Here is a 24473-nt window from a genome sequence, read left to right as displayed (position 1 = left end):
TTTTTTTTTAGCGTAGTAGTTATTCATTATAGGCTTTTGGTAGTCAAAAGTGTACATACACTTATAAAAAACGTGATGTCATGGCTGTCTTGACTTTCCATATTTTTTTGTGATGTAGTGATTGGAGCACATACTTGTTGCTCACAAAAAACATTCATGAAGTTTGCTTCTTTTATGAATTTATTATGGCTCTACTGAAAATGTGAGGGTCAAAAGTATACATACAGCAATGTTAATATTTGCTTAAATGTCCCTTGGCAAGTTTCACTGCAATAAGGCGCTTTTGGTAGCCATCCACAAGCTTCTGCTTACATTTTTCAGCACAAAATTGCTGCAGTTCAGCTAAATGTGTTGCTTTTCTGACATGGACTTGTTTCTTCAGCATTGTCCACACCTTTAAGTCAGGACTTTGGGAAGGCCATTCTAAAACCTTCATTCTAGCCTGATTTAGCAATTCCTTTACCATTTTTTTGACCTGTGTTTGGGGTCATTGTCCTGTTGGAACACCCAACTGCACCCAAGACCCAACCTCCAGGCTGATGATTTTAGCTTGTCCTGAACAATTTGGAGGTAATCCTCCTTTTTCATTGTCCCATTTACTCTCTGTAAAGCAGCAGTTTCACTGGCAGGAAAACAGGCCCAGAGCATAATACTACCACCACCATGCTTGACGGTAGTTATGGTGTTCCTGGGATTAAAGGCCTCACCTTTTCTCCTCCAAACATGAAGCTGGGTATTGTGGCCAAACTGCTCCATTTTTAATTCATCTGACTACGGAACTTTCCTCCAGAAGGTCTTATCTTTGTCCATGTGATGTGGTGAATTTTAGATGAGATGTTCTTTTAGAAATCTTAAGAGGTTTGCGCTCCACTTTTTGCCCCCCCCGCCCATAACGAGTCCCGCTGCAGACGACATAGCTATGATGAGAGCCGTGGAAAAAAAAAAAAAGGAAGTCAACGGCACTTTGATGCTCTTCAAGCGGCCCCAAAGAGCCAATTGACTCGGACACGTCGGCCCTTCCCGCAAAGTCCATCTCTCAAAGAGGTGCACAGGTGGAGGAAGGCGGCAGGCGGCGCCCCACACGGGAGTCCTTTGGTATGGCGCTCCATAGATCACGGACTGTCTTCTTCCCCCGGAGTGTGACGCTAATTTTGCCGTGGTCGCTGATCCGCCGAGCCTTCACGGGTGGCTGACTGTCCTGATTCAAGTGAGCGATCAAAGGAATGTGCCGGCAGGAATGTAGACTGAAAAATAAAACACACATACAGTATTTGCTACAGAATTCATCATTATGACTTCTAAAAAAAAAAATCCATCCATCCAACCATTTCCTACCGCTTGTCCAATGTAAAGTTTTATACAAGTGTTATAATGAAGGCAACACATGGTGTAAGTGTCTATATTAGCCTACTATCAAAATGACTTTGAAAGTCTTATATAAGTGTTATAATGAAGACAACACGTGTCTATTAGTTGTATTAACCTATCAAAATTACTTTAAAAGTCTTATATTAGTGTTATAATGAAGAGAAAACACAAAGTGTCTTTATTAGTTATATTAGCCTACTATCAACATGACTTTAAAAGTCTTATATAAGTGTTATAATGAAGGCAACACATGATGTGTCTATATTTGTTGTAATAACCTACTATCAAAATGACTTTAAAAGTCTTATATAAGTGTTATAATAAAGACAACACATGATGTAAGTGTCCATATTAGCTATATTAGCCTACTATCAAAATGACTTTAAAAGTCTTATAAAAGTGTTATAATGAAGACAACACATGATGTAAGTGTCTATATTAGCTATATTAGCCTACTATCAAAATGACTTTAAAAGTCTTATAAAAGTGTTATAATGAAGACAACACATGATGTAAGTGTCTATATTAGCCTACTATCAAAATTACTTTAAAAGTTTTATATAAGTGTTATAATGAAGACAACACATGATGTAAGTGTCTATATTAGCTATATTAGCCTACTATCAAAATGACTTTAAAAGTCTTATAAAAGTGTTATAATGAAGACAACACATGATGTAAGTGTCTATATTAGCTATATTAGCCTACTATCAAAATGACTTTAAAAGTCTTATAAAAGTGTTATAATGAAGACAACACATGATGTAAGTGTCTATATTAGCCTACTATCAAAATTACTTTAAAAGTCTTATATAAGTGTTATAATGAAGACAACATGATGTGTCTATATTAGCCTACTATCAAAATTACTTTAAAAGTTTTATATAAGTGTTATAATGAAGACAACACATGATGTAAGTGTCTATATTAGCCTACTATCAAAATGACTTTAAAAGTCTTATAAAAGTGTTATAATGAAGACAACACATGATGTAAGTGTCTATATTAGCCTATTATCAAAATTACTTTAAAAGTTTTATATAAGTGTTATAATGAAGACAACACATGATGTAAGTGTCTATATTAGTTGTATTAACCTACTATCAACATTACTTTAAAAGTCTTATATAAGTGTTATAATGAAGAGAAAACACAAAGTGTCTATATTAGTTATATTAGCCTACTATCAAAATGACTTTAAAAGTCTTATATAAGTGTTATAATGAAGTCAACACATGATGTAAGTGTCTATTAGCTATAATAGCCTACTATCAAAATGACTGTGTCGCAGGCTGACGTAAATCTTCGTTGAAAGAAAAGTTGAAATGTAATATTTATTGTACACATTTTTACAACATTGGAAAACATTAATAAAACTTCTCAGATGGTGAGATAACTCCTGGAAATTAGCTTGCAGTCATGCATTGAACAAACATGCCTGATTAGCACTCTAATGAGTCAATAACTTCAACAAAGCTCACCTTTGTGCATTCACGCACAGCATAAAACGTTTGGTGGACAAAATGAGACACAGGAGTGGCATAAAACACGTCTTTCTGTGTTAGCATCAAGGAAAGTTGTACATGTAAACAAACTATGGTGCGTTCAAGGACTTCCGAATATAGTAGTAGGACAAAACAGTGCATGCCAAATAATCTCATCAGTGAAGCATGTTTATTGTAAAAAGTGGCATTTCTAACAATATTGTTATTATAAGCGCTTACGCAGACAAACTATTTATAACGGCGACGTGCTCACAAGCTTGTGTGCCAATGTTGATATCGTCGAGTGGTCTGCTGCTTTCTCGCTTCTTTGCTCCTTTTAAAGTTTTTTTTGTAGATCATAAATCACACCTCACCTGGATAGTAGAAGGCTGAGGACTTATTCGGACAAGTTGGCACACTTTGACAGCCAACTTAGACGACAATGCTTGGTTTCACTCCCTTTTCTCCGCGAGAATTCCGAGTCACTCGTCATCTAAACTGGAATATAACAAGATTCTATCAGTCGGCATCCTAATGACAGCAGACCTTGTACAGTAAGTGATGTTTTATCATGTTTGCTGGCTCTCATGGAGTCTACAGTGAATACTAACCGGCGATGATGTGGAGGGGAAAAAATAAAAGCGAACGTCGTAATGTGTTTCCGAAATTAATGCTTAAAATGATCAAAATATGTACATTTTAATGTCACTATAAAAGTATCTGTTACTGCATTACATCCGGTATATACTTGCATCATGTATGTAAAACCTTACTGGAGATGTTTGGATGTTTTTTTTATGTGCTTCAAAAGCAGAATAGAGTGGGTCCATTGTAGGGTTGTACATTATACTGGTATTGATATACTAGAACGATACTAATGAATCATATTCGGTACTATACTGTCTCTAAAAAAGGACGAGGAATAGCTAAACATGCTTTACTACACACTGGCATCACAATGTAAACAAATGCCATGGGTGGATCTACACCTGACATCCACTGTAATGATACCAAGTACAGGAGTGTATCTACTTGATATCACTATTATTACATTGATATTTTTTAGCATCACAAATTGTTTTGTTTTTTAAAAAATTCATTATGTTTATAAAGTCAGGAAATACAACCCTGGACACACGAGGATTTTGAATATGACCAATGTATGATCCTGTAACTACTTGGTATCAGATTGATACCCAAATGTGTGGTATCATCCAAAACTAATGTAAAGTATCAAAGAAGAGAAGAATAAGTGATTATTACATTTTAACAGAAGTGCAGATAGAACATGTTAAAAGAGAAAGTAAGCAGATATTAACAGTAAATGAACAAGTACATTAATAATTCATGTTTTACCGCTCGTCTTTAATAATGTGTACAAAATAATAGGTGTATAAATGACACAATATGTTACTGCATATGTCAGCAGACTAATTAGGAGTCTTTGTTTGTTTACTTACTACTAAAAGACATTATTTTTAGTATGTTCACTATTTTATTTAAGGACAAACTTGCAATAAACATAAGTTTCATGTACCTTAAGATTTGTTGTCAAAATAAAGCCAATAATGACATTTTTTGTGGTCCCCTTTATTCAGAAATGTATCGAAATACATGTTGGTACCGGTACCAAAATATTGGTATCTGGACACCATTAGTCCATTATAAGCAGACTTTTGATTGAATGTATTTATTATTTAGTATACATACAAAAATTAATACATCCGTCATGTCTTTTATAAAGACCCCCCCCTAAAAGTGCAGTTGCCCTTCAAGAAGCCAGAAAAAAATATTTCATTATTCTTCTGCTAAGGAAAGTATATTTAGTCCTATTTATTTTATACTACAACTTGGTTAATATAATGCAGTGTTTTTTTTGTTTTTTTTTGAGCACATTCAAGAGAATGATAACCGGGACAGTTTTGATCGTACAAACGTCAGATTTATGTCGGAATTTACTCGTCCTTTAACCACTTTTTTTAGATGTGCTGATCCTTTTTTGTTTGAACAAGGTTTTCAGCCAATACATTTCAAATTGTGCATGTATCCATGATGAATGTGATCTTCTTTTTTGGTGATTAATCGTATTATTTTTTGACAGCCGTGGTTAGTTTTAAGTCAAACCTTACAAAAAAAGCAGCACTGACTAATGCAAACACACACCATGCACACCCACGTGGATATTAAAAAAAAAAAAAAAACACCGGTGGTAAATCAAAACAGACAGTAAATCTATTTAATAAATTAAGCGAAAGAAACATTGATTTCCCATTTTTTGTATCCATTGTGAAAAAAAATAAATAATAATAATCAGTATTTGGCTCCAAAGTGTAAAAGAATGAATTAAACTAAGAGTTTAAACAGGAAGCCAGTTTTTATGGGTTTCATTTTCATGTTGCGGTTATTTGTGTCAATAGTCCTGTTGTGTATTTGTCTGAGAAAAGTGTTTTCTTTTGGAGCTTTTGAGAAAATATACATTTTCCCTGCAGTCACTAAAACAGCCATAAGTAGAAATCAAGTGCAAGATGTATTGCTTTATAATGCCACACTCGCATCAAATAAATACATGTAAATACACGCTGACCACCAGTGATATTCAAAAGGATGTTTTTTGTTCCACATAAAAATAGTGTGTATTGTTTCTTTACACCAGCCTGGAATGCTGCATTTTCACGTCGTGTTGATATTTTTTACACTGTACAAGTTTTAACCTGATGTGCCTAATGTACAGACTAATACCACTAGTTTCTGTCAAAAATACGCTGTGAGGCTTCAAGGTGTTTTGTGTCCATTCAATTGACCAAAGTAATTCTTACAGTACTCAATTAAAATATGACATAACTTTATTTTTTTTTAGAAACAACAACAAAACATTGACGTTTATGGCAAGCAAAAAAAAAAAGGTTTATTTTTACCATTTTCCCTAAAAAATACACATTGAGGCTGTTTAGTGTGTTTATCCAATTTATCGATTAATCAACCAAACCATCCATGCATCCATCCATCTTCTTCCGCTTATCCGAGGTCGGGTCGCGGGGGCAACAGCCTAAGCAGGGAAACCCAGACTTCCCTCTCCCCAGCCACTTCGTCTAGCTCTTCCCGGGTTATCCCGAGGCGTTCCCAGGCCAGCCGGGAGACATAGTCTTCCCAACGTGTCCTGGGTCTTCCCCGTGGCCTCCTACCGGTTGGACGTGCCCTAAACACCTCCCTAGGGAGGCGTTCGGGTGGCATCCTGACCAGATGCCCGAACCACCTCATCTGGCTCCTCTCGAATCGATAGAATACTAAATTACAAAAAAAAAAAAAGGATATCTTTATTAGAAAACACATTGACGGCTTTGGTAAGCAGAAACAAATGTGTTTATATAAACTATTTCCCCTAAAAGTATGTATTGAGGCTACAAAGTGTGTTGTATCCATTTGAATGACCAAATATTTTTTTTTACATTTGATAGCTTTATTTAAAAATAAATAAATAAATAAATAAAAAAATAAAAAAAATAAAAATATATATATATATATATATATTAATGAAAATGGCAAGAGAAAACATTTTATTTGAAATATAGTCCCTTAAAAACTATGCATTGAGGCTATAGAGTGTTTTATCCGATTACTCGACCAAACTAATCGATAGATTACTCGATTTTGCAAATCCTGTTAGTAAGTTTGAAGCAAATAAATGACATGCATTCCAATAAATCATTTGAAAGATATTGGCGTGTCACATTCTGACAACTTATTATATTTGCGTCAAAATGTCAGGATGTTTTATCCAATTGCTCAAATAATAAAACCAAACTCATCAATTGATTGTTCAATTACAAAAATAATAGATACATTTAATGGGAAAAGCATCAACTGGAACGGCAAGGAAAAAAACAATTCTTTATTTCAAGTATTTTCCCCACAAAATAAGCATTGAGGCTGAATAGTATGTTATATCCAATTACTCAATTAATCAACCAAACTAATCGATAGATTACTAGATGTAAAAAGTTATTGATAGCTTTATAAGAAAAACATTGACGTTATGGCAAGAAAAAATGTGTTGTTAATATAAACTATTTTCCCTTAAACTATTCATTGAGGCTACAAAGTGTATTGTATCCATTTTATTTACCAAATTAATCTTTACATCACTGCATTGAAAAATGTTTGATAGCTTGATATAAAAAATAACAAACAAAACCATTGATGGCTCTCGCAAGAGAAAAAAAGTTTATTTTAACAATTTTCCCTAAAAAAGTGTTTTATCCGATTACACGACCAAATTAATCGATAGATTACTCAATCAATCAATCAATCAATGTTTATTTATATAGCCCTAAATCACAAATGTCTCAAAGGACTGCACAAACCACTACGACTACGACATCCTCGGAAGAACCCACATAAGGGCAAGGAAAACTCACACCCAGTGGGACATCGGTGACAATGATGACTATGAGATCCTTGGAGAGGACCACAAATGTGCCCCCCCCCCCCCCAACCAACCACCCCCCACCCACCCCCCACAGGGGACCGAAAGCAATGGATGTCGAGCAGGTCTAACATGATACTGTGAAAGTTCAATCCATAATGGATCCAACACAGCCGCGAGAGTTCAGTTCAAAGCGGATCCAAGACAGCAGCGAGAGTCCCGTCCACAAGAAACCATCCCAAGCGGAGTCGGATCAGCATCGTAGAGATGTCCCCAACCCATACACAGACGAGCGGTCCATCCTGGGTCCTGACTCTGGACAGCCAGTACTTCATCCATGGCCATCGGACCGGACCCCCTCTACAAGGGAGGGGGGGACAGAGGAGAAAACGAAAAGAAGCGGCAGATCAACTGGTCTAAAAAGGAGGTCTATTTAAAGGCTAGAGTATACAAATGAGTTTTAAGGTGAGACTTAAATTCTTCTACTCGATTACAAAAATCCTGTTAACATGTTTTAATCAAATAAATAAATGGCATGCATTCCAATGAATCATTTAAAAATATTTGCGTGTGACATTTCTGACAACGGAATATTATATTTCTGTCAAAATATCAATATGTTTTATCCAATTGTTATAATAATGAAATAATGGGGATGATTTCAACTATTTTCTGTAAAAACTACGCACTGAGGCTACAAGGTGTTTTGTATCTGTTTAATTGACCAAACTCATCAATAGTTTACTCGATTAAAAAATAATCGACAGTTTATTTGAAAAAACATTGACGGTTATGGCAAAAAAAAAAGTTTATGTTAAGTATTTTCCTTAGAAAATACACATTGAGGCTGTTTAGTGTGTTTATCCGATTTATCAATGAATTAACCAAACTAATCAATATATTTCTGAATTACAAAAACAATGGATAGCTTTATTTGAAAAAACATTGACGGTTTTTGCAGGCAAACATTTTTTGTTTATAAAACCTATTTTCCCTAAATTTATGCTTGGAGGCTATAAAGTTTAATTGACCAAACTAATCTTTACATCAATCAATAAAAAAATATTTGATAGCTTTATTTTTTAAAAAAGAACAAAACATTGATGGTTGTGGCAAAAGAAAAAACTTATATATAAACTATTTCCTCTAAAAAGTATGCATTGAGGCTACAAAGTGTGTTGTATCCATTTAATTGACCAAACTAATCTTTACATTTGATCACTAGTAAAAGAAAAAAAAACACTAAAAAAACATTGATGTTTATTGCAAGTGAAAAAATGTTATTTCAACTATTTTCCCCAAAAAATACACGTTGGGGCTGTTTAGTGTGTTTATCCGGTTTAACGATTAATCAACGAATCAACCAAACTAATCGATAGATTACTCAATTACAAAAATAATGGATAGCTTTATTAGAAAAAAAACATTGAAGGTTTTGGCAAGCAACAATTTGTTGTTTGTATCAACTATTTACCCTAAAAAGTATGCATTATTTTTGTGTTGTATCCTTTTAATTGACCAAACTAATCTTTACATTACTCAATTATTTAAAAATTAGTTATTTAAAAACAAAAACATAAAAACATTGATGGATATGGCAAGATATATATTTTCAAATATTAATTATTTATTTAATTAAAAAATACGCATTGAGGCTATAGGGTGTTTTTTCCAATGAATCAACCAAACTAGTCAATAGATTACTGAATTACAAAAATACTGGATATCTTTATTAGAAAAAACATTCATAGCTTCGGCAAGCAAAAATGTGTTGTTTATTTCAACTATTTTCCCTAAAAAAAATATGCATTTTTTTGTGTTGTATCCATTTAATTGACCAAACTAATATTACATTACTCAATTAAAAATATTCAATAGCTTTATTTAAAAAATAAATAAATAAATAAACATTGATGGTTATGGCTAGCAAAAAAAGTTGATTTGAACTATTTTCCCTAAAAAATACACATTGAGGCAGTTTAGTGTGTTAATCCGATTTATGGATTAATCAACCAAACAAATCAATAATTTACAGAGTAAAAAAAATAATGGATAGCTTTAATAGAAAAAACATTGACGGCTTTGGCAAGCAAAAATTTGTTGTTTACATAAACAATTTTCCCGAAAAAATATGCATTACTTTTTTGTCGTAACCATTTAATTGACCAAACTAATATTTACATTACTCAATTAAAAATATACAGTAGCTTTTTATATATATATATATATATATATATATATATATATATATATATGTATATATATATATATATATATATATATATATATATATATATTGATGGGTATGGCAAGAGAAAACATTTTATTTCAACAATTTTCCATTAAAAAACGCCTTGAGGCTATGGAGGGTTTTATCCGATTAATCGACCAAACTAATCGATAGATTACTTAATTTCACAAATCCTGTTAGCAAGTTTGAAGCAAATAAATGACGTGCATTCCAATAAATCATTTAAAATATATTGGCTTGTCACATTGTGACAACGGAATATTATATTTTTGTCAAAATATCGGGGTTTTATTTAAAAATGAATTGAAATCATGCAAAGAAGTGAAGAAGTGTGACGAATGAAAAGGAAAAGTGCAACTAATGTGATGGTTTGACAGCACTAAGTGGTTCTTGAGGTTCAACAAGGTCTGATCGGGGTGCCGTGCTTAGTTCTGCTCTTCTTACGTCGCCAGGCGAGCTCCAACTCACGACCAGATTGTCCAACCTCATTCTCCACTTCTAAAGTCGCCATGGCAACGGCAGAAACGCTCCTCTCCTCATTACAAGCGCATCAAAGTGACTTTGAAGCTCTTATTTTAAGGCCAGGCGACGTGTTGGCCTACACCGATCGCAGTATTCCTCTCCCAAGAGTTTCGGCGACCTTTTGGCGGGGAAGCTAAAGTAGTGCGAGGGTCTCCTTTGTTTCCTGCCAGTGGTCCCCCGCGCCGAGCTAAGCATCCCCGGAGTGCACCTAGGCGGACATGTCTGCTCAGTGGAGGGTGCAGCGCTGATGAGGACCCCCGTCTGATCATGGGGGGGGGGGGGGGCTTTAGGACGCTGGATCTCCTTACTCGCCCGTAAAGAAGGCGGTCCTAATCAGGGAGGCTTTGCCGTTGCCAATCTGCCATGTCCCTTTGCTAAGAGTGAAGAGATGGGAGGCAGAGGTCCTGAAACAGAGTGGAGCGTCAAGGGCTGGCGAGGAGCGTGTCGCTGATTGCGTGGGCAAAACAAGGCCAAGCGGGGGGGGGGGGGCGGCCTCACGGTGGTCGTTATCGCTGCATTCCGTACTGCTGCGCTCTTTGGGGAGGTCTCCCCGGGGGGTCAGGGGGAGGGGGGCGGCGGCCTGGAACGGTAGGACGGTCTGAGCGAGCACGCCAGAAGTGGAACCAAGTGGAGTCTGAAGTCTGCTTCTGTAGGTCAGCTGCGTGTGTGTGTGTGTGTGTGTGTGTGTGTGTGTGTGTGTGTATATATATGCATGAAAAAGTGTTTGTGTGTGTAAATGTGTATGTGTGTACATATGTATGCTTGTGTGAATGTGTATGTGTGTGTGTGTAATGAAGTGTGAAGTGAAGTGAATTATATTTATATAGCGCTTTTTCTCTAGTGACTCAAAGCGCTTTACATAGTGAAACCCAATATCTAAGTTACATTTAAACCAGTGTGGGTGGCACTGGGAGCAGGTGGGTAAAGTGTCTTGCCCAAGGACACAACAGCAGTGACTAGGATGATGGAAGCGGGGATCGAACTTGGAACTATACCACCCCCTATGTATGTATGTGTGTGTGTGTGTGCATGTCCATCCATCCATCCATTTTCTACCGCTTATTCCCTTTCGGGGTCGCGGGGGGCGCTGGCGCCTATCTCAGCTACAATCGGGCGGAAGGCAGGGTACACCCTGGACAAGTCGCCACTTCATCACAGGGCCAACACAGATAGACAGACAACATTCATGCACTAGGGCCGATTTAGTGTTGCCAATCAACCTATCCCCAGGTGCATGTGTGCATGTATGTTTGTGTATACGTATGTATGTGTGTGTGTGTGTGTGTGTGTGTGTGTATGAATGTGGGTGTATATATTATTGTGTGTTTGTGTGTAGGTATGTACAGTATGTGTGTATGTATGTGTGTGTATGTATGTATGTATGTATGTGTGTACATATGTGAATGTGTATGTGTGTGTATGTATGTATGTTTGTGTCTGTGTATGTACGTATTCATGAATGTGTGTGTGTGTCTATGTTGTTTGTTTGTGTATGTTTCTACTGTATATGCTTTTTTGTGTATGTGTGTGTTTTTGTTTGTGTATGCATGTGTGTGTGTGTTTGTGTATGTATGTGTGTATAATAAATACTGACTGGTATACACACATAATAAATACTATTATGTATGTGTGTATTTGTTGTGTGTATGTATGTGTGTGTCTGTGTGCGTGTTTGTATATGTGTGTGTGTGTGTGTGTATGTGTGTGTATAATAAATACTGACTGGTATACACACATTTTAAATACTATTATGTATGTGTGTATTTGTTGTGTGTGTGTAAGTGTGTCTGTGTGCGTGTGTGTGTATGTGTGTATATATATATATATATATATATATATATATATATATATATATATATATATATATATTATACATGCGTGTGTGTGTGAAGATGGCAATAAACACTCCTGACACACTATCGCTCCACCCCCCCCCCCCCCACCCCCCCGTGTGGATTAGTCACATTTTCCTTTTCCTTTCCACGTTCTTAGTGTTCTCTTTAACAGTGCTTTCCATTTGTTTGATGTTGGACTGTTTATTTTTTTTTCGAATAACATTTTTTTTATACCTTTTTTCATTTTTTTACCAGCAAAGACTCGGTAAAAAAAATGTCAGCTTTTTCCTGTGGAAATCATATTTTAAAACTTTTTTCATTTACAGTGATTGTAAAAATACTTAAACACTGTATGCACTGTAAAAACATTTGTAGCTATATTTGAGCTCATTCGGTCCTCTTAATTCAATTTATATCTCATGACACACTATCTGTATGTAATATGGCTTTTATTATTTTGCGGCTCCAGACAGATTTGTTTTTGTATTTTTGGTCCAATATGGCTCTTTCAACATTTTAGCTTGCCGACCCCTGGCTTACACTAACATTTAAAACAAAGAAAAGAATTGCTTTTGTTGTTTTATTTTGGGGTATTTCATCCTGTTTAGCATACCTGTTTACTTGGGCTGTCAAAAAAAAAAACAACGATTTTTGAATGAATAGCAATTCTTATTAGTAATGATTTTTATTTTATTAAAAAACAAAATTGCTGCAGCAGATAGCAAGTCATGTATGACGTGTGAGGGAACTCTTGTGTATTTATTGTGGGAATGTCTGGGAATAAAAGAGTTACGGTTGAAAACAAGAAAAGAAGCAATCACATTATTAAATATAAACATCCCAAACTTGTATTCTTGATGATCCGCACCAATTTAGCCACGCGTCATCAAAGAGCAAAATGTCTTTCTTTCAATATGTGTCATAACAAAAAGGGTAATAGTAAAAAAAATGAATAGATGTTGATAGTCTAACTCATACTGCTCGCTTGAACTCATTGCAGCCCACTTCTCCCCCCCGGCAGGTGGACTAAACGCTGCAGAAGGTTGGAAGCGGCGTGAAGGGGCGGGTGGCAAAGGTCAAGTGTCCGACCCAGCATGCGGGCAGCATGGAACGGGTGAGGGAGCAGCGGCCGTTCTGCTCGCTCTCCAAGAGCCACAGAGACCGGGAGCGAGGAGGAGGTGGTGGTGGTGGTGGTGGTGGAGGTGGAGGAGGAGGCGGAGGGGGAGGAGGAGGAGAGCACGGCCGCGAGCGCCGCTACACGTCGTCCTCGTCGGAGCGCGAGGACGCCGCCTGCCGTGTGCCCACCCAGAAGTCGTACAGCTCCAGCGAGACCATCCAGGCCTTCGAGCATGACCCCTCGCGCATGCTCTTCGGGGGGCGTGTCAAGGAGATGGTGCACCAGGAGAGCGCCGACTACACCCGGCCAGGTCAGACCCACTCCTCGCACACCTGTCCGTCACATCGTGTAACCATCGTCCGCCATTAATCGCTCAATTACAGTATTTACTCAAAGTCATTTACTTGATTTATTAGTAATATTCTTCATACTAGTGCCAGACATGTCACTTCCCCCATTCTCACAGTTTTTACTCTTTTTTTTAGACACCCTATTTTCCGGACTATAGGGCGCACCGGATTATAGGGGGCACTGCCAGTGAATGGTCTATTCGGTATCTTTTTTCATATATAAGGCGCACCGATTATAAGGCGCACTGCCTATGATAAATGGTTTATTTAAAGTTTTTCATATATAAGGCGCACCGATTATAGGGCCCGCCGCTGATGAATGGTCTATTTGTCATTTTTTTCATATGTAAAGTGCACCAGATTATAGGACGCACTGCCTATGAATAGTCTATTTAGCGTTTTTCATATATAAGGTGCACCAGATTATAGGACACACTGCCTATGAATGGTCTATTTAGCCTTTTTTCATATATAAGGCGCACTGATTATATGGCGCACCGCTGATGAATGGTCTATTTGTAATTTTTTTCATATATAAGGTGCACCAGATTATAGGACGCACTGCCTATGAATGGTCTATTTAGCGTTTTTCATATATAAGGTGCACCAGATTATAGGACGCACTGCCTATGAATGGTCTATTTAGCATTTTTCATATATAAGGTGCACCAGATTATAGGGCACACGACTGATGAATGGTCTATTTGTTATCTATTAATACATCATTTTTTAAAAAATTACAACAATTACAAAAAAATAAAAAATAACAACCCCCCTCCACCCCCCATCTCAATTATTATTATTTTTTTTAATTTGAATGTTTTTAATTATTAATTTGATAGGGAAATCATAATACAGGTACTGAGAGAACACTTTTTTGTGCCATTCCCCCCCCTCCAAAAAAAAGTGTTTTTAATACACAATTCCAAGTAAAATACAACAATTACTAAAAAATACAATTATCAAAAAAATAAAAATAAAATAAGAATAACACCCATTTCGTCATCCCCATGCCATCCGTCCACCCATTTTCTACCGCTTATTCCCTTTTGGGGTCGCGGGGGGCGCTGGCGCCTATCTCAGCTACAATCGGGTGGAAGGCGGGTACACCCTGGACAAGCCGCCATCTCATCACAGGGCCAACACAGATAGACAGACAACATTCACACACTAGGGACCATTTTAGTGTTGCCAATCAACCTATCCCCAGGTGCATGTCTTTGGAGGTGGGAGGGGCCTATCCCCAGGTGCATGTCTTTGGAGGTGGGAGGGGCCTATCCCCAGGTGCATGTCTTTGGAGGTGGGAGGGGCCTATCCCCAGGTGCATGTCTTTGGAGGTGGGAGGAAGCCGGAGTACCCGGAGGGAACCCACGCAGTCACGGGGAGAACATGCAAACTCCACACAGAAAGATCCCGAGCCCGGGATTGAACCCAGGACTGCAGGACCTTGGGATTGTGAAGCAGACGCACTAACCCCTCATCCCAATGTCAATTCTTTTGATTTTTAATTTAGATTTTTTTGTATTAACATTTAATTATTAATTTAATAGGGAAATCATAGTACAGATAATGATATATAAATATAATTTCAAGAAAAATACAACAATCATCCCCCCCAAAAATTACAAAACACAAATAAAATAAGAATAACACGGTGCCATTTTTTCAAATTTTGCTTTATTGTTTTTATAGTATGTATTTATTAATTTGATAGGGAAATCATATTACAGGTACTGAGAAAACAGACACTTTTTTCCTTGTGCCAACTGCCCCCCCGACCCCTGCCGCCTCCACCCCAAAAAAATAAAAAGTTAATACAAAATAAGAATAAAAATAGAAAAATGACAACAAAAACAACATTTAAAAAATAAAAATAAAATAAGAATAACAACCTCACCATCCCCGTGCCAATTAGATTTATTTTGTATTTTTATTTTTTTTATTCATATTTAATTATTAATTTGATAGGGAAATCATAATACAGGTACTGAGAAAACAGACACTTTTTTTTTTTGTGCCATTACCCCCCTCCAAAAAAAAAATCAAGTAGTTACAAAATAAAAATAAAAAGACTAAAATTACAACAAAACAAAATTCGTAAAAAATGAAAATAAAGTAAGATCAACAACCCAACCCCCCACCCCCATCCCCATGCCAATTATTTTTATTTTGGATTTTTGTCTTTTGTATTAATATTTAATTATTCATTTGATAGGGAAATCATAACACAGGTACTGAGAAAACAGACACTTTTTTTGTACCAACCCCCCCCCCAAAAAAAAATAAAAATAAAAAGGTAATACAAAATAAAAATAAAAATACAAAAAAAAATACAAAAAATAAAAATAAAATAAGAATAAAAAACTCCCCATCCCTGTGTCAATTATTTTTATTTTGAAAAAAATGTCAGTTTTCTTAGTACTTGTAGTATATTTTCCCTATCAAATTAATAATTGAATATAAATTTAAAAAAATAAAATCCATGAAAAAATGGATTTTATTTTTTTAAATTTATATTCAATTATTAATTTGATAGGGAAAATATACTACAAGTACTAAGAAAACTGACATTTTTTGTGCCATTCTCCCCCCCCAAAAAAGAAAAGTAGTTACAAAATAAAACCCAACCCCCCACCCCCATCCCCGTGCCAAGTATTTTTATTTTGTATTTTTATTTTTTGTATTATTTAATTATTCATTTGATAGGGGAATCATAATACAGGTACTGAGAAAACAGACATTTTTTTTTGTGCCAATCACCCCCAAAATATAAATAAATAAAAAGGTAATACAAAATAAAAATAAAAATACAAAAATAAATACAAAAAATTAAAATAAAATAAGAATAAAATCCCCCCATCCCTGTGTCAATTATTTTTATTTTGTATTTTTATTTTTTTATTCATATTCAATTATTAATTTCATAGCGAAAATATACTACAAGTACTAAGAAAACAGACATTTTTGTGCCATTCTCCCCCCCAAATAAAGAAAAGTAGTTACAAAATAAAACCCAACCCCCCACCCCCATCCCCGTGCCAATTATTTTTATTTTGTATTTTTATTTTTTGTATTAATATTTAATTATTCATTTGATAGGGAAATCATAATACAGGTACTGAGAAAACAGACACTTTTTTTTGTGCCAACCCCCCCTCCCAAAAAAATTAAAATAAAAAGGTAATACAAAATAAAAAAAAATATATAAAAAAATTACAAAAAATACAAATAAAATAGGAATAACAACCCCCCCCCCCATCCCTGTGTCAATTATTTTTATTTTGTATTTTTTTTGTCATATTCAATTATTAATGTGATAGGGAAAATATACTACAGGTACTAAGAAAACAGACAATTTTTGGTGCCATTCTCCCCCCCCCCCAACAAAAATGAAAAGTAGTTACAAAATAAAAGTACAACCCAACCCCCCACCCCCATCCCCGTGCCAATTATTTTTATTTTGTATTCGTATTTTTTGTATTAATATTTAATTATTCATTTGATAGGGAAATCATAATACAGGTACTGAGAAAACAGACACTTTTTTTGTGCCAACCCCCCCTCCCAAAAAAATTAAAATAAAAAGGTAATACAAAATCAAAAAAAATATATAAAAAAATTACAAAAAATACAAATAAAATAGGAATAACACCCCCCCCCCCCCCCCATCCCTGTGTCAATTATTTTTATTTTGTATTTTTTTTGTCATATTCAATTATTAATGTGATAGAGAAAATATACTACAGGTACTAAGAAAACAGAAAATTTTTGGTGCCATTCTCCCCCCCCCCAACAAAAATGAAAAGTAGTTACAAAATAAAAGTACAACCCAACCCCCCACCCCCATCCCCGTGCCAATTATTTTTATTTTGTATTTGTATTTTTTGTATTAATATTTAATTATTCATTTGATAGGGAAATCATAATACAGGTACTGAGAAAACAGACACTTTTTTTTGTGCCAACCCCCCCTCCCAAAAAATAAAAATAAAAAGGTAATACAAAATAAAAATAAAAATATAAAAAAATTACAAAAATACAAATAAAATAGGAATAATAACCCCCCCCCCCATCCCTGTGTCAATGATTTTTATTTTGTATTTTTTTATTCATATTCAATTATTAATGTGATAGGGAAAATATACTACAGGTACTAAGAAAACAGACCATTTTTTGGTGCCATTCCCCCCCCCCCAAAAAATATGAAAAGTAGTTACAAAATAAAAATCCAACCCAATCCCCCACCCCCATCCCCGTGCCAATTATTTTTATTTTGTATTTGTATTTTTTGTATTAATATTTAATTATTCATTTGATAGGGAAATCATAATACAGGTACTGAGAAAACACACAATTTTTTTTGTGCCAACCCCCCCTCCCAAAATTATAAAAATAAAAAGGTAACACAAAATAAAAATAAAAATGACAAAAAATACAAATAAAATAGGAATAACAACCCCCCCTATCCCTGTGTCAATTATTTTTATTTTGTATTTTTTTATTCATATTCAATTATTAATTTGATAGGGAAAATATACTACAGGTACTAAGAAAACATACATGTTTTGTGCCATTCTCCCCCCCCCCCCTCAACAAAAAAGAAAAGTAGTTACAAAATAAAAATACAACCCCCACCCCCATCCCCGTGCCAATTATTTTTATTTTGTATTTCTATTTTTTGTATTAATATTTAATTATTCATTTGATAGGGAAATCATAATACAGGTACTGAGAAAACAGACACTTTTTTTTGTGCCAATCCCCCCCAAGCCCCGAAAAAAATTAATAAAAAGGTAATACAAAATAAAAATACAAAAATTACAAAAAAACTGTACAAAAAATATAAAAATAACATAAGATTAACAACCCATCACCGAGCCAATGATTTTTGTTTATTTTTATTTTTTGAATTAATATTTAATTATTAATTTCAGTCACAGTGGGTAACAATGTTTTATCACCTTCCTCTTCACCACAAGCAGATAGAGAATCACATGAACCGACTAAAAGAAAAAAAATGTTGAAACAAAAAAATCACAAACATACAGAAAAGTGGCAGTGAATAAAAGCAACAACAACAAAACAGTTCATAGTCAACAGTGAGTGTCACATGTATCCTGTAGTGTCTTTTATTGAATTCATGTAACTAATTATACAACCCCAAGGTCAAGTCAAACTTTTTTTTCCAAATTATATTTAATTCTCTCTAAATCCAAGACAAAGGTCCTTAAGCCATAAGGAGGCAAATAAACACAAATATAAAATCCTTCTAGGAGCTATTAGTGGTGCAAAGACGATAGTATCCCTTAAGTCTGCTTCATTTTTTGAGTTTTTAGTTTTTAAGATTGCTAACTTTGCCACCAAAATGTGCAAAGATTTCAAAAGGAAACCATAAACTTAAATGTTTTTAACCTGAAGACCAAAAGGTTTGAACTTTCCAAGCTCAGGTTGACAATGTGGGACTTTAAGCGACGCCATTTAAACGATTGCTTTCACTAAATTGTGTCTTGTTGGCTTCTTTTTGCTGCCTAAACTGCAAAAGCACAAAGTGGGCGACGATTAGCTCATAAAATGAATACAAATAAATAAAAACATGCGCTTTAATTGGCTTTTACAACTTCCTTAATTTGTGTAATTAAAGAAAAAAAAAGGCTGAAGCGGTTTATTTTATCGGGAATCACTCCAGTGGCGGGCCACTTCTGCAACTAGGAAGGAAATATTCATTAATCTTCTATATTCCCGCTGCTAATTGGCCTCCGTTTACACTAAATGACTGCTTTTTGTCTTTTATTTACTCCGCCCTTTGAAAGTGGACACTTCCTGTCCATCCTGACAGCAAATGCCAGATTCAATGTTTCTTCTTTTTTTTCTTTCCCCATCCTTTCTCCAGCTCCTGATGTGACTCGCGTGCCAAATTACATTTGACATTTAAATACGCTCACTTGATCTCCGGCGCTTTGGTGTCGACGCACTTGACCGCCGTATCTGAAAAGATCCTCGTTCATCAATCGGGGGGGGAGGGAGGGGCTTGTGCAGCTAACGAGGGAACACACAACTGTTGTGAAACAAGTGAGAAGACGATGGAGATGCATAATGCAACATGGAGCTCCTGGGACACAACAATATATTTGTTTCAGGGGTTGGTCGATGGAAAGGAAGACAAATGGCTGCTAGACTGACCAGCATGTTGGTTATTAAACCTCAAGGTTGTCAATCTTTGGGCGCCGCACGACTCAAATCAAATTGATTCTAGTGGGTGACCATTCCATTCAGAATCGATTCTGGATTCAAAATCTATACTTTTTTAATAACATCTCTGCAGACACAAGACATTATCATAAGGTTGCGAAAATAAGATTTTTAAAGTCATTTTGATAGTAGGCTAATACAGACACTTACATCATGTGTTGTCTTCATTATAACACTTAAATACGACTTTTAAAGTCATTTTGATAGTAGGCTAATATAGCTAATATAGACACTTACATCATGTGTTGTCTTCATTATAACACTTATATAAGACTTTTAAAGTCATTTTGATAGTAGGCTAATATAGCTAATATAGACACTTACATCATGTGTTGTCTTCATTATAACACTTATGTAAGACTTTTAAAGTCATTTTGATAGTAGGCTAATATAGACACTTACACCATGTGTTGTCTTCATTATAACACTTAAATAAGACTTTTAAAGTCATTTTGATAGTAGGCTAATATAGCTAATATAGACACTTACATCATGTGTTGTCTTCATTATAACACTTATGTAAGACTTTTAAAGTCATTTTGATAGTAGGCTAATATAGACACTTACACCATGTGTTGTCTTCATTATAACACTTAAATAAGACTTTTAAAGTCATTTTGATAGTAGGCTAATATAGCTAATATAGACACTTACATCATGTGTTGTCTTCATTATAACACTTATACAAGACTTTTAAAGTCATTTTGATAGTAGGCTAATATAGCTAATAAAGACACTTACACCATTTGTTGTCTTCATTATAACACGTATATAAGATTTTTAAAGTCATTTTCATAGTAGGCTAATATAGACACTTACATCATGTGTTGCCTTCATTATAACACTTATATAAGACTTTTAAAGTCATTTTGATAGTAGGCTAATATAGACACTTACATCATGTGTTGCCTTCATTATAACACTTATATAAGACTTTTAAAGTCATTTTGATAGTAGGCTAATATAGCTAATATAGACACTTACATCATGTGTTGTCTTCATTATAACACTTATATAAGACTTTTAAAGTCATTTTGATAGTAGGCTAATATAGCTAATATAGACACTTACACCATTTGTTGTCTTCATCATAACACTTATATAAGATTTTTAAAGTAATTTTGATAGTAGGCTAATAGAGACACATCATGTGTTGTCTTTATTATAACACTTATATAAGACTTTTAAAGTCATTTTGATAGTAGGCTAATATAGACACTTACACCATGTGTTGTCTTCATTATAACACTTAAATAAGACTTTTAAAGTCATTTTGATAGTAGGCTAATATAGCTAATATAGACACTTACACCATTTGTTGTCTTCATTATAACACGTATATAAGACTTTTAAAGTCATTTTGATAGTAGGCTAATATAGACACTTACACCATGTGTTGTCTTCATTATAACACTTAAATAAGACTTTTAAAGTCATTTTGATAGTAGGCTAATATAGCTAATATAGACACTTACATCATGTGTTGTCTTCATTACAACACTTATATAAGACTTTTAAAGTCATTTTGATAGTAGGCTAATATAGACACTTACACCATGTGTTGTCTTCATTATAACACTTAAATAAGACTTTTAAAGTCATTTTGATAGTAGGCTAATACAGACACTTGCATCATGTGTTGTCTTCATTATAACACATATATAAGACTTTTAAAGTAATTTTGATAGTAGGCTAATATAGCTAATATAGACACTTATACCATTTGTTGTCTTCATTATAACACGTATATAAGATTTTTAAAGTCATTTTGTTAGTAGGCTAATATAGACACTTACATCCTGTGTTGCCTTATATACAACTTATATACGACTTTACATTTTTTGCGGCTCTAGACAAATTAATTTATTAATTTTTGGTCCAGTATGGCTCTTTCAACATTAACATTAACGTTGTTAAAAACATAGAGGGATTTTGTTTTCTCTATTCTCTTGTTGTGGGGCAGACTGTCTCGTACATGCACATGCATCCTCCGCTGTTGCCATCTCTAATACAAAGTAGCGTATAGTCCGAACTTGTATCTGGTGTAGTCTCGCTAGGGAGGTGCTATAAACTACAATATGGCGACACTGTCAAAGTGAAGACACGTACATAAAACATAGTCTGTGCAACGTTTTGAGCAAATAACCACCATCAAATGTTATGTACAGTTGGAAGAGGATTTATTCGTCAAAATTTACCTGACACATGAAACGTGAACAACTGAGTGGGGTAAGCTATCCACTCTCGCCGCAAGGTAGAGGTAGAATGTTGAATATCATAAAATCTTATGCCAATTTCAACTTTGAGTCAGTTGCCAAGTTGAGTGGCACTTTCCATCATTTTCAGCAGACTGCGTTGCAAAATGATTATCCCCCTACCCCTCTTCCTCTCACGCAAGATACACCCAGAAATGGGGCCCATATGAACCCCTTCCCTGCTGCAGACCACAAGGAAGTATTGTAAATGTACAAAAAACAACATAGTCTGACCCCTTTCATGCCAAAAAAAATTGCCACTTTAATATACAACCAATATATATAACCAACATATATAACCAACATATATAACCAACATGTATGTAACAGACTTGGACTAGATAACCAACATATATAACAAACTTGGACTATACAACCAACATACAAACCCCGTTTCCATATGAGTTGGGGAATTGTGTTAGATGTAAATATAAACAGAATACAATGATTACTAAATCTTTTTCAACCCATATTCAGTTGAATATGCTACAAAGACAACATATTTGATGTTCAAACTGATAAAACATTTTTTTTTGGGAAATGATCATTAACTTCAGAATTGGATGCCAGAAACACATGCCAAAGTAGTTGGGAAAGGGCATGTTCACCACTGTGTTACATCACCTTTTCTTTTGACAACACTCAATAAACGTTTGGGAACTGAGGAAACTAATTGTTGAAGCTTTGAAAGTGGAATTCTTTCCCATTCTTGTTTTATGTAGAGCTTCAGTCCTTCAACAGTCCGGGGTCTCCGCTGTCGTATTTTACGCTTCATAATGCACCACACATATTCCATGGGAGACAGGTCTGGACTGCAGACGGGCCAGGAAAGTACCTGCACTCTTTTTTTACGAAGCGACGCTGTTGTAACACGTGCTGAATGTGGCTTGGCATTGTCTTACTGAAATAAGCAGGGGCGTCCATGAAAAAGACGGCGCTTAGATAGCAGCATATGTTGTTCCAAAACCTGTATGTACCTTTCAGCATTAATGGTGCCTTTTCAGATGTGTAAGTTACCCATGCCTTGGGCACTAATGCACCCCCATACCATCACACATGCTGGCTTTTGAACTTTGTGTTGTAACAATCTGGATGGTTCGCTTCCCCTTTGGTCCGGATGACACGATGTCGAATATTTCCAAAAACATTTTGAAATGTGGACTCGTCAGACCACAGAACACTTTTCCACTTTGCATCAGTCCATCTTAGATGATATTAGGCCCAGAGCTGGATGTTGTTGATTAATGGCTTTCGCTTTCCATAGTCGAGCTTTAACTTGCACTTACAGATGTAGCGACCAACTGTATTTAATGACAGTGGTTTTCTGAAGTGTTCCTGAGCCCATGTGGTGATATCCTTTAGAGATTGATGCCGGTTTTTTATATAGTGCCGTCTGAGGGATCGAAGGTCACGGTCATTCAATGTAGTTTCCGGCCATGCTGCTCACGTGGAGTGATTTTCTCCAGATTCTCTGAACCTTTTGATGATATTATGGAGCGTAGATGTTGAAATCCCTAAATTTCTTGCAATGTCACTTTGAGAAATGTTGTTCTTAAACTGTTTGACTATTTGCTCACGCAGTTGTGGACAAAGGGGTGTACCTCGCCCCATCCTTTCTTGTGAAAGACTAAGGAAGCTGTTTTTATAGCCAATCATGGCACCCACCTGTTCCCAATTAGCCTGCACACCTGTGGGATGTTCAAATAAGTGTTTGATGAGCATTCCCCAACTTTATCAGTATTTATTGCCACCTTTACCAACTTCTTTGTCACGTATTGCTGGCATCAAATTCTAAAGTTAATAATTATTTGCAAAAAAAAAAAAAAAAATGTTAATGAGTTTGAACATCAAATATGTTGTCTTTGTAGCATATTCAACTGAATATGGCTTGAAAAGGATTTGCAAATCATTGTATTCTGTTTATATTTACATCTAACACAATTTCCCAACTCATATGGAAACAGGGTTTGTATACCAACATATATAACAAACTTGAAATATATAACCAACACATATAAACAACATATATAACAAACTTGACTATAAAAGCAACACACGTATATAGCAAACTAGGACTATATGTGTCTCGGTGATCTGTGGGGGGGAAGTTTGCCTGTGAGCATGTGCTGATGGCATTATCCTCACCGCTCCACAGTGGAGTGCACAGGTGAGCACAATCAGCCTAATTGGCAGCTCACACCAGCAGTCCATAAAAGTTTGGCTGCTCAGAATGTTGTGCAGTGGTCTTGCAGAGCAGCAACATGGAGAACTAAGTCATTGGACTTTGTAAAAGGCATGAGGAAAAGGAAAAGGTGGAAGAGGCTAGCGGTAAGCTCACATCTTTTTACTGGGCCCAAACCAAGTGTTTGGAACACAGGAGCCAACTGTAGGTGTGTGCTTATCATGTATGTTTGTTAAATGTGCTGCCTGTTGAGGTTCAAAGGTCACGCCGCATTGACTGCTTTGCAGCTGGTCAGTTGTGTGCTAATTTGAATTAGTTTCCAGGAAATCTGGCAAATAGTCAAGTCTAGTTCAACTGAAATCAAGTCCAGCAGACAAAGGTGTGATTTGAATTATAATGTACAATAAAATATGTCAAATGATCTTGGTTAAGCTACA

The 24473-nt window shown here is 35.5% G+C and overlaps 1 protein-coding gene across 1 annotated transcript in view; it reads left to right on the top strand.

Moving 5' to 3' along the window:
- Positions 1–24473, top strand: part of si:dkey-237h12.3 (teneurin-3) — a 627006-nt gene that overhangs the window by 51015 nt on the left and 551518 nt on the right. The window contains exon 3 of the mRNA XM_061892022.1: positions 12905–13310. Coding sequence (XP_061748006.1) covers positions 12989–13310 — 322 coding nt within the window. The 5' untranslated portion in view covers positions 12905–12988. The remainder of the gene's footprint in view (positions 1–12904; positions 13311–24473) is intronic.

Source organism: Nerophis ophidion, linkage group LG29 (assembly GCF_033978795.1).
Source record: "Nerophis ophidion isolate RoL-2023_Sa linkage group LG29, RoL_Noph_v1.0, whole genome shotgun sequence".
Taxonomy (NCBI): Eukaryota; Metazoa; Chordata; class Actinopteri; order Syngnathiformes; family Syngnathidae; genus Nerophis; species Nerophis ophidion.
Note: the sequence above shows the minus strand (reverse complement) of the source record. Positions and strands in the feature narration are given on the sequence as shown.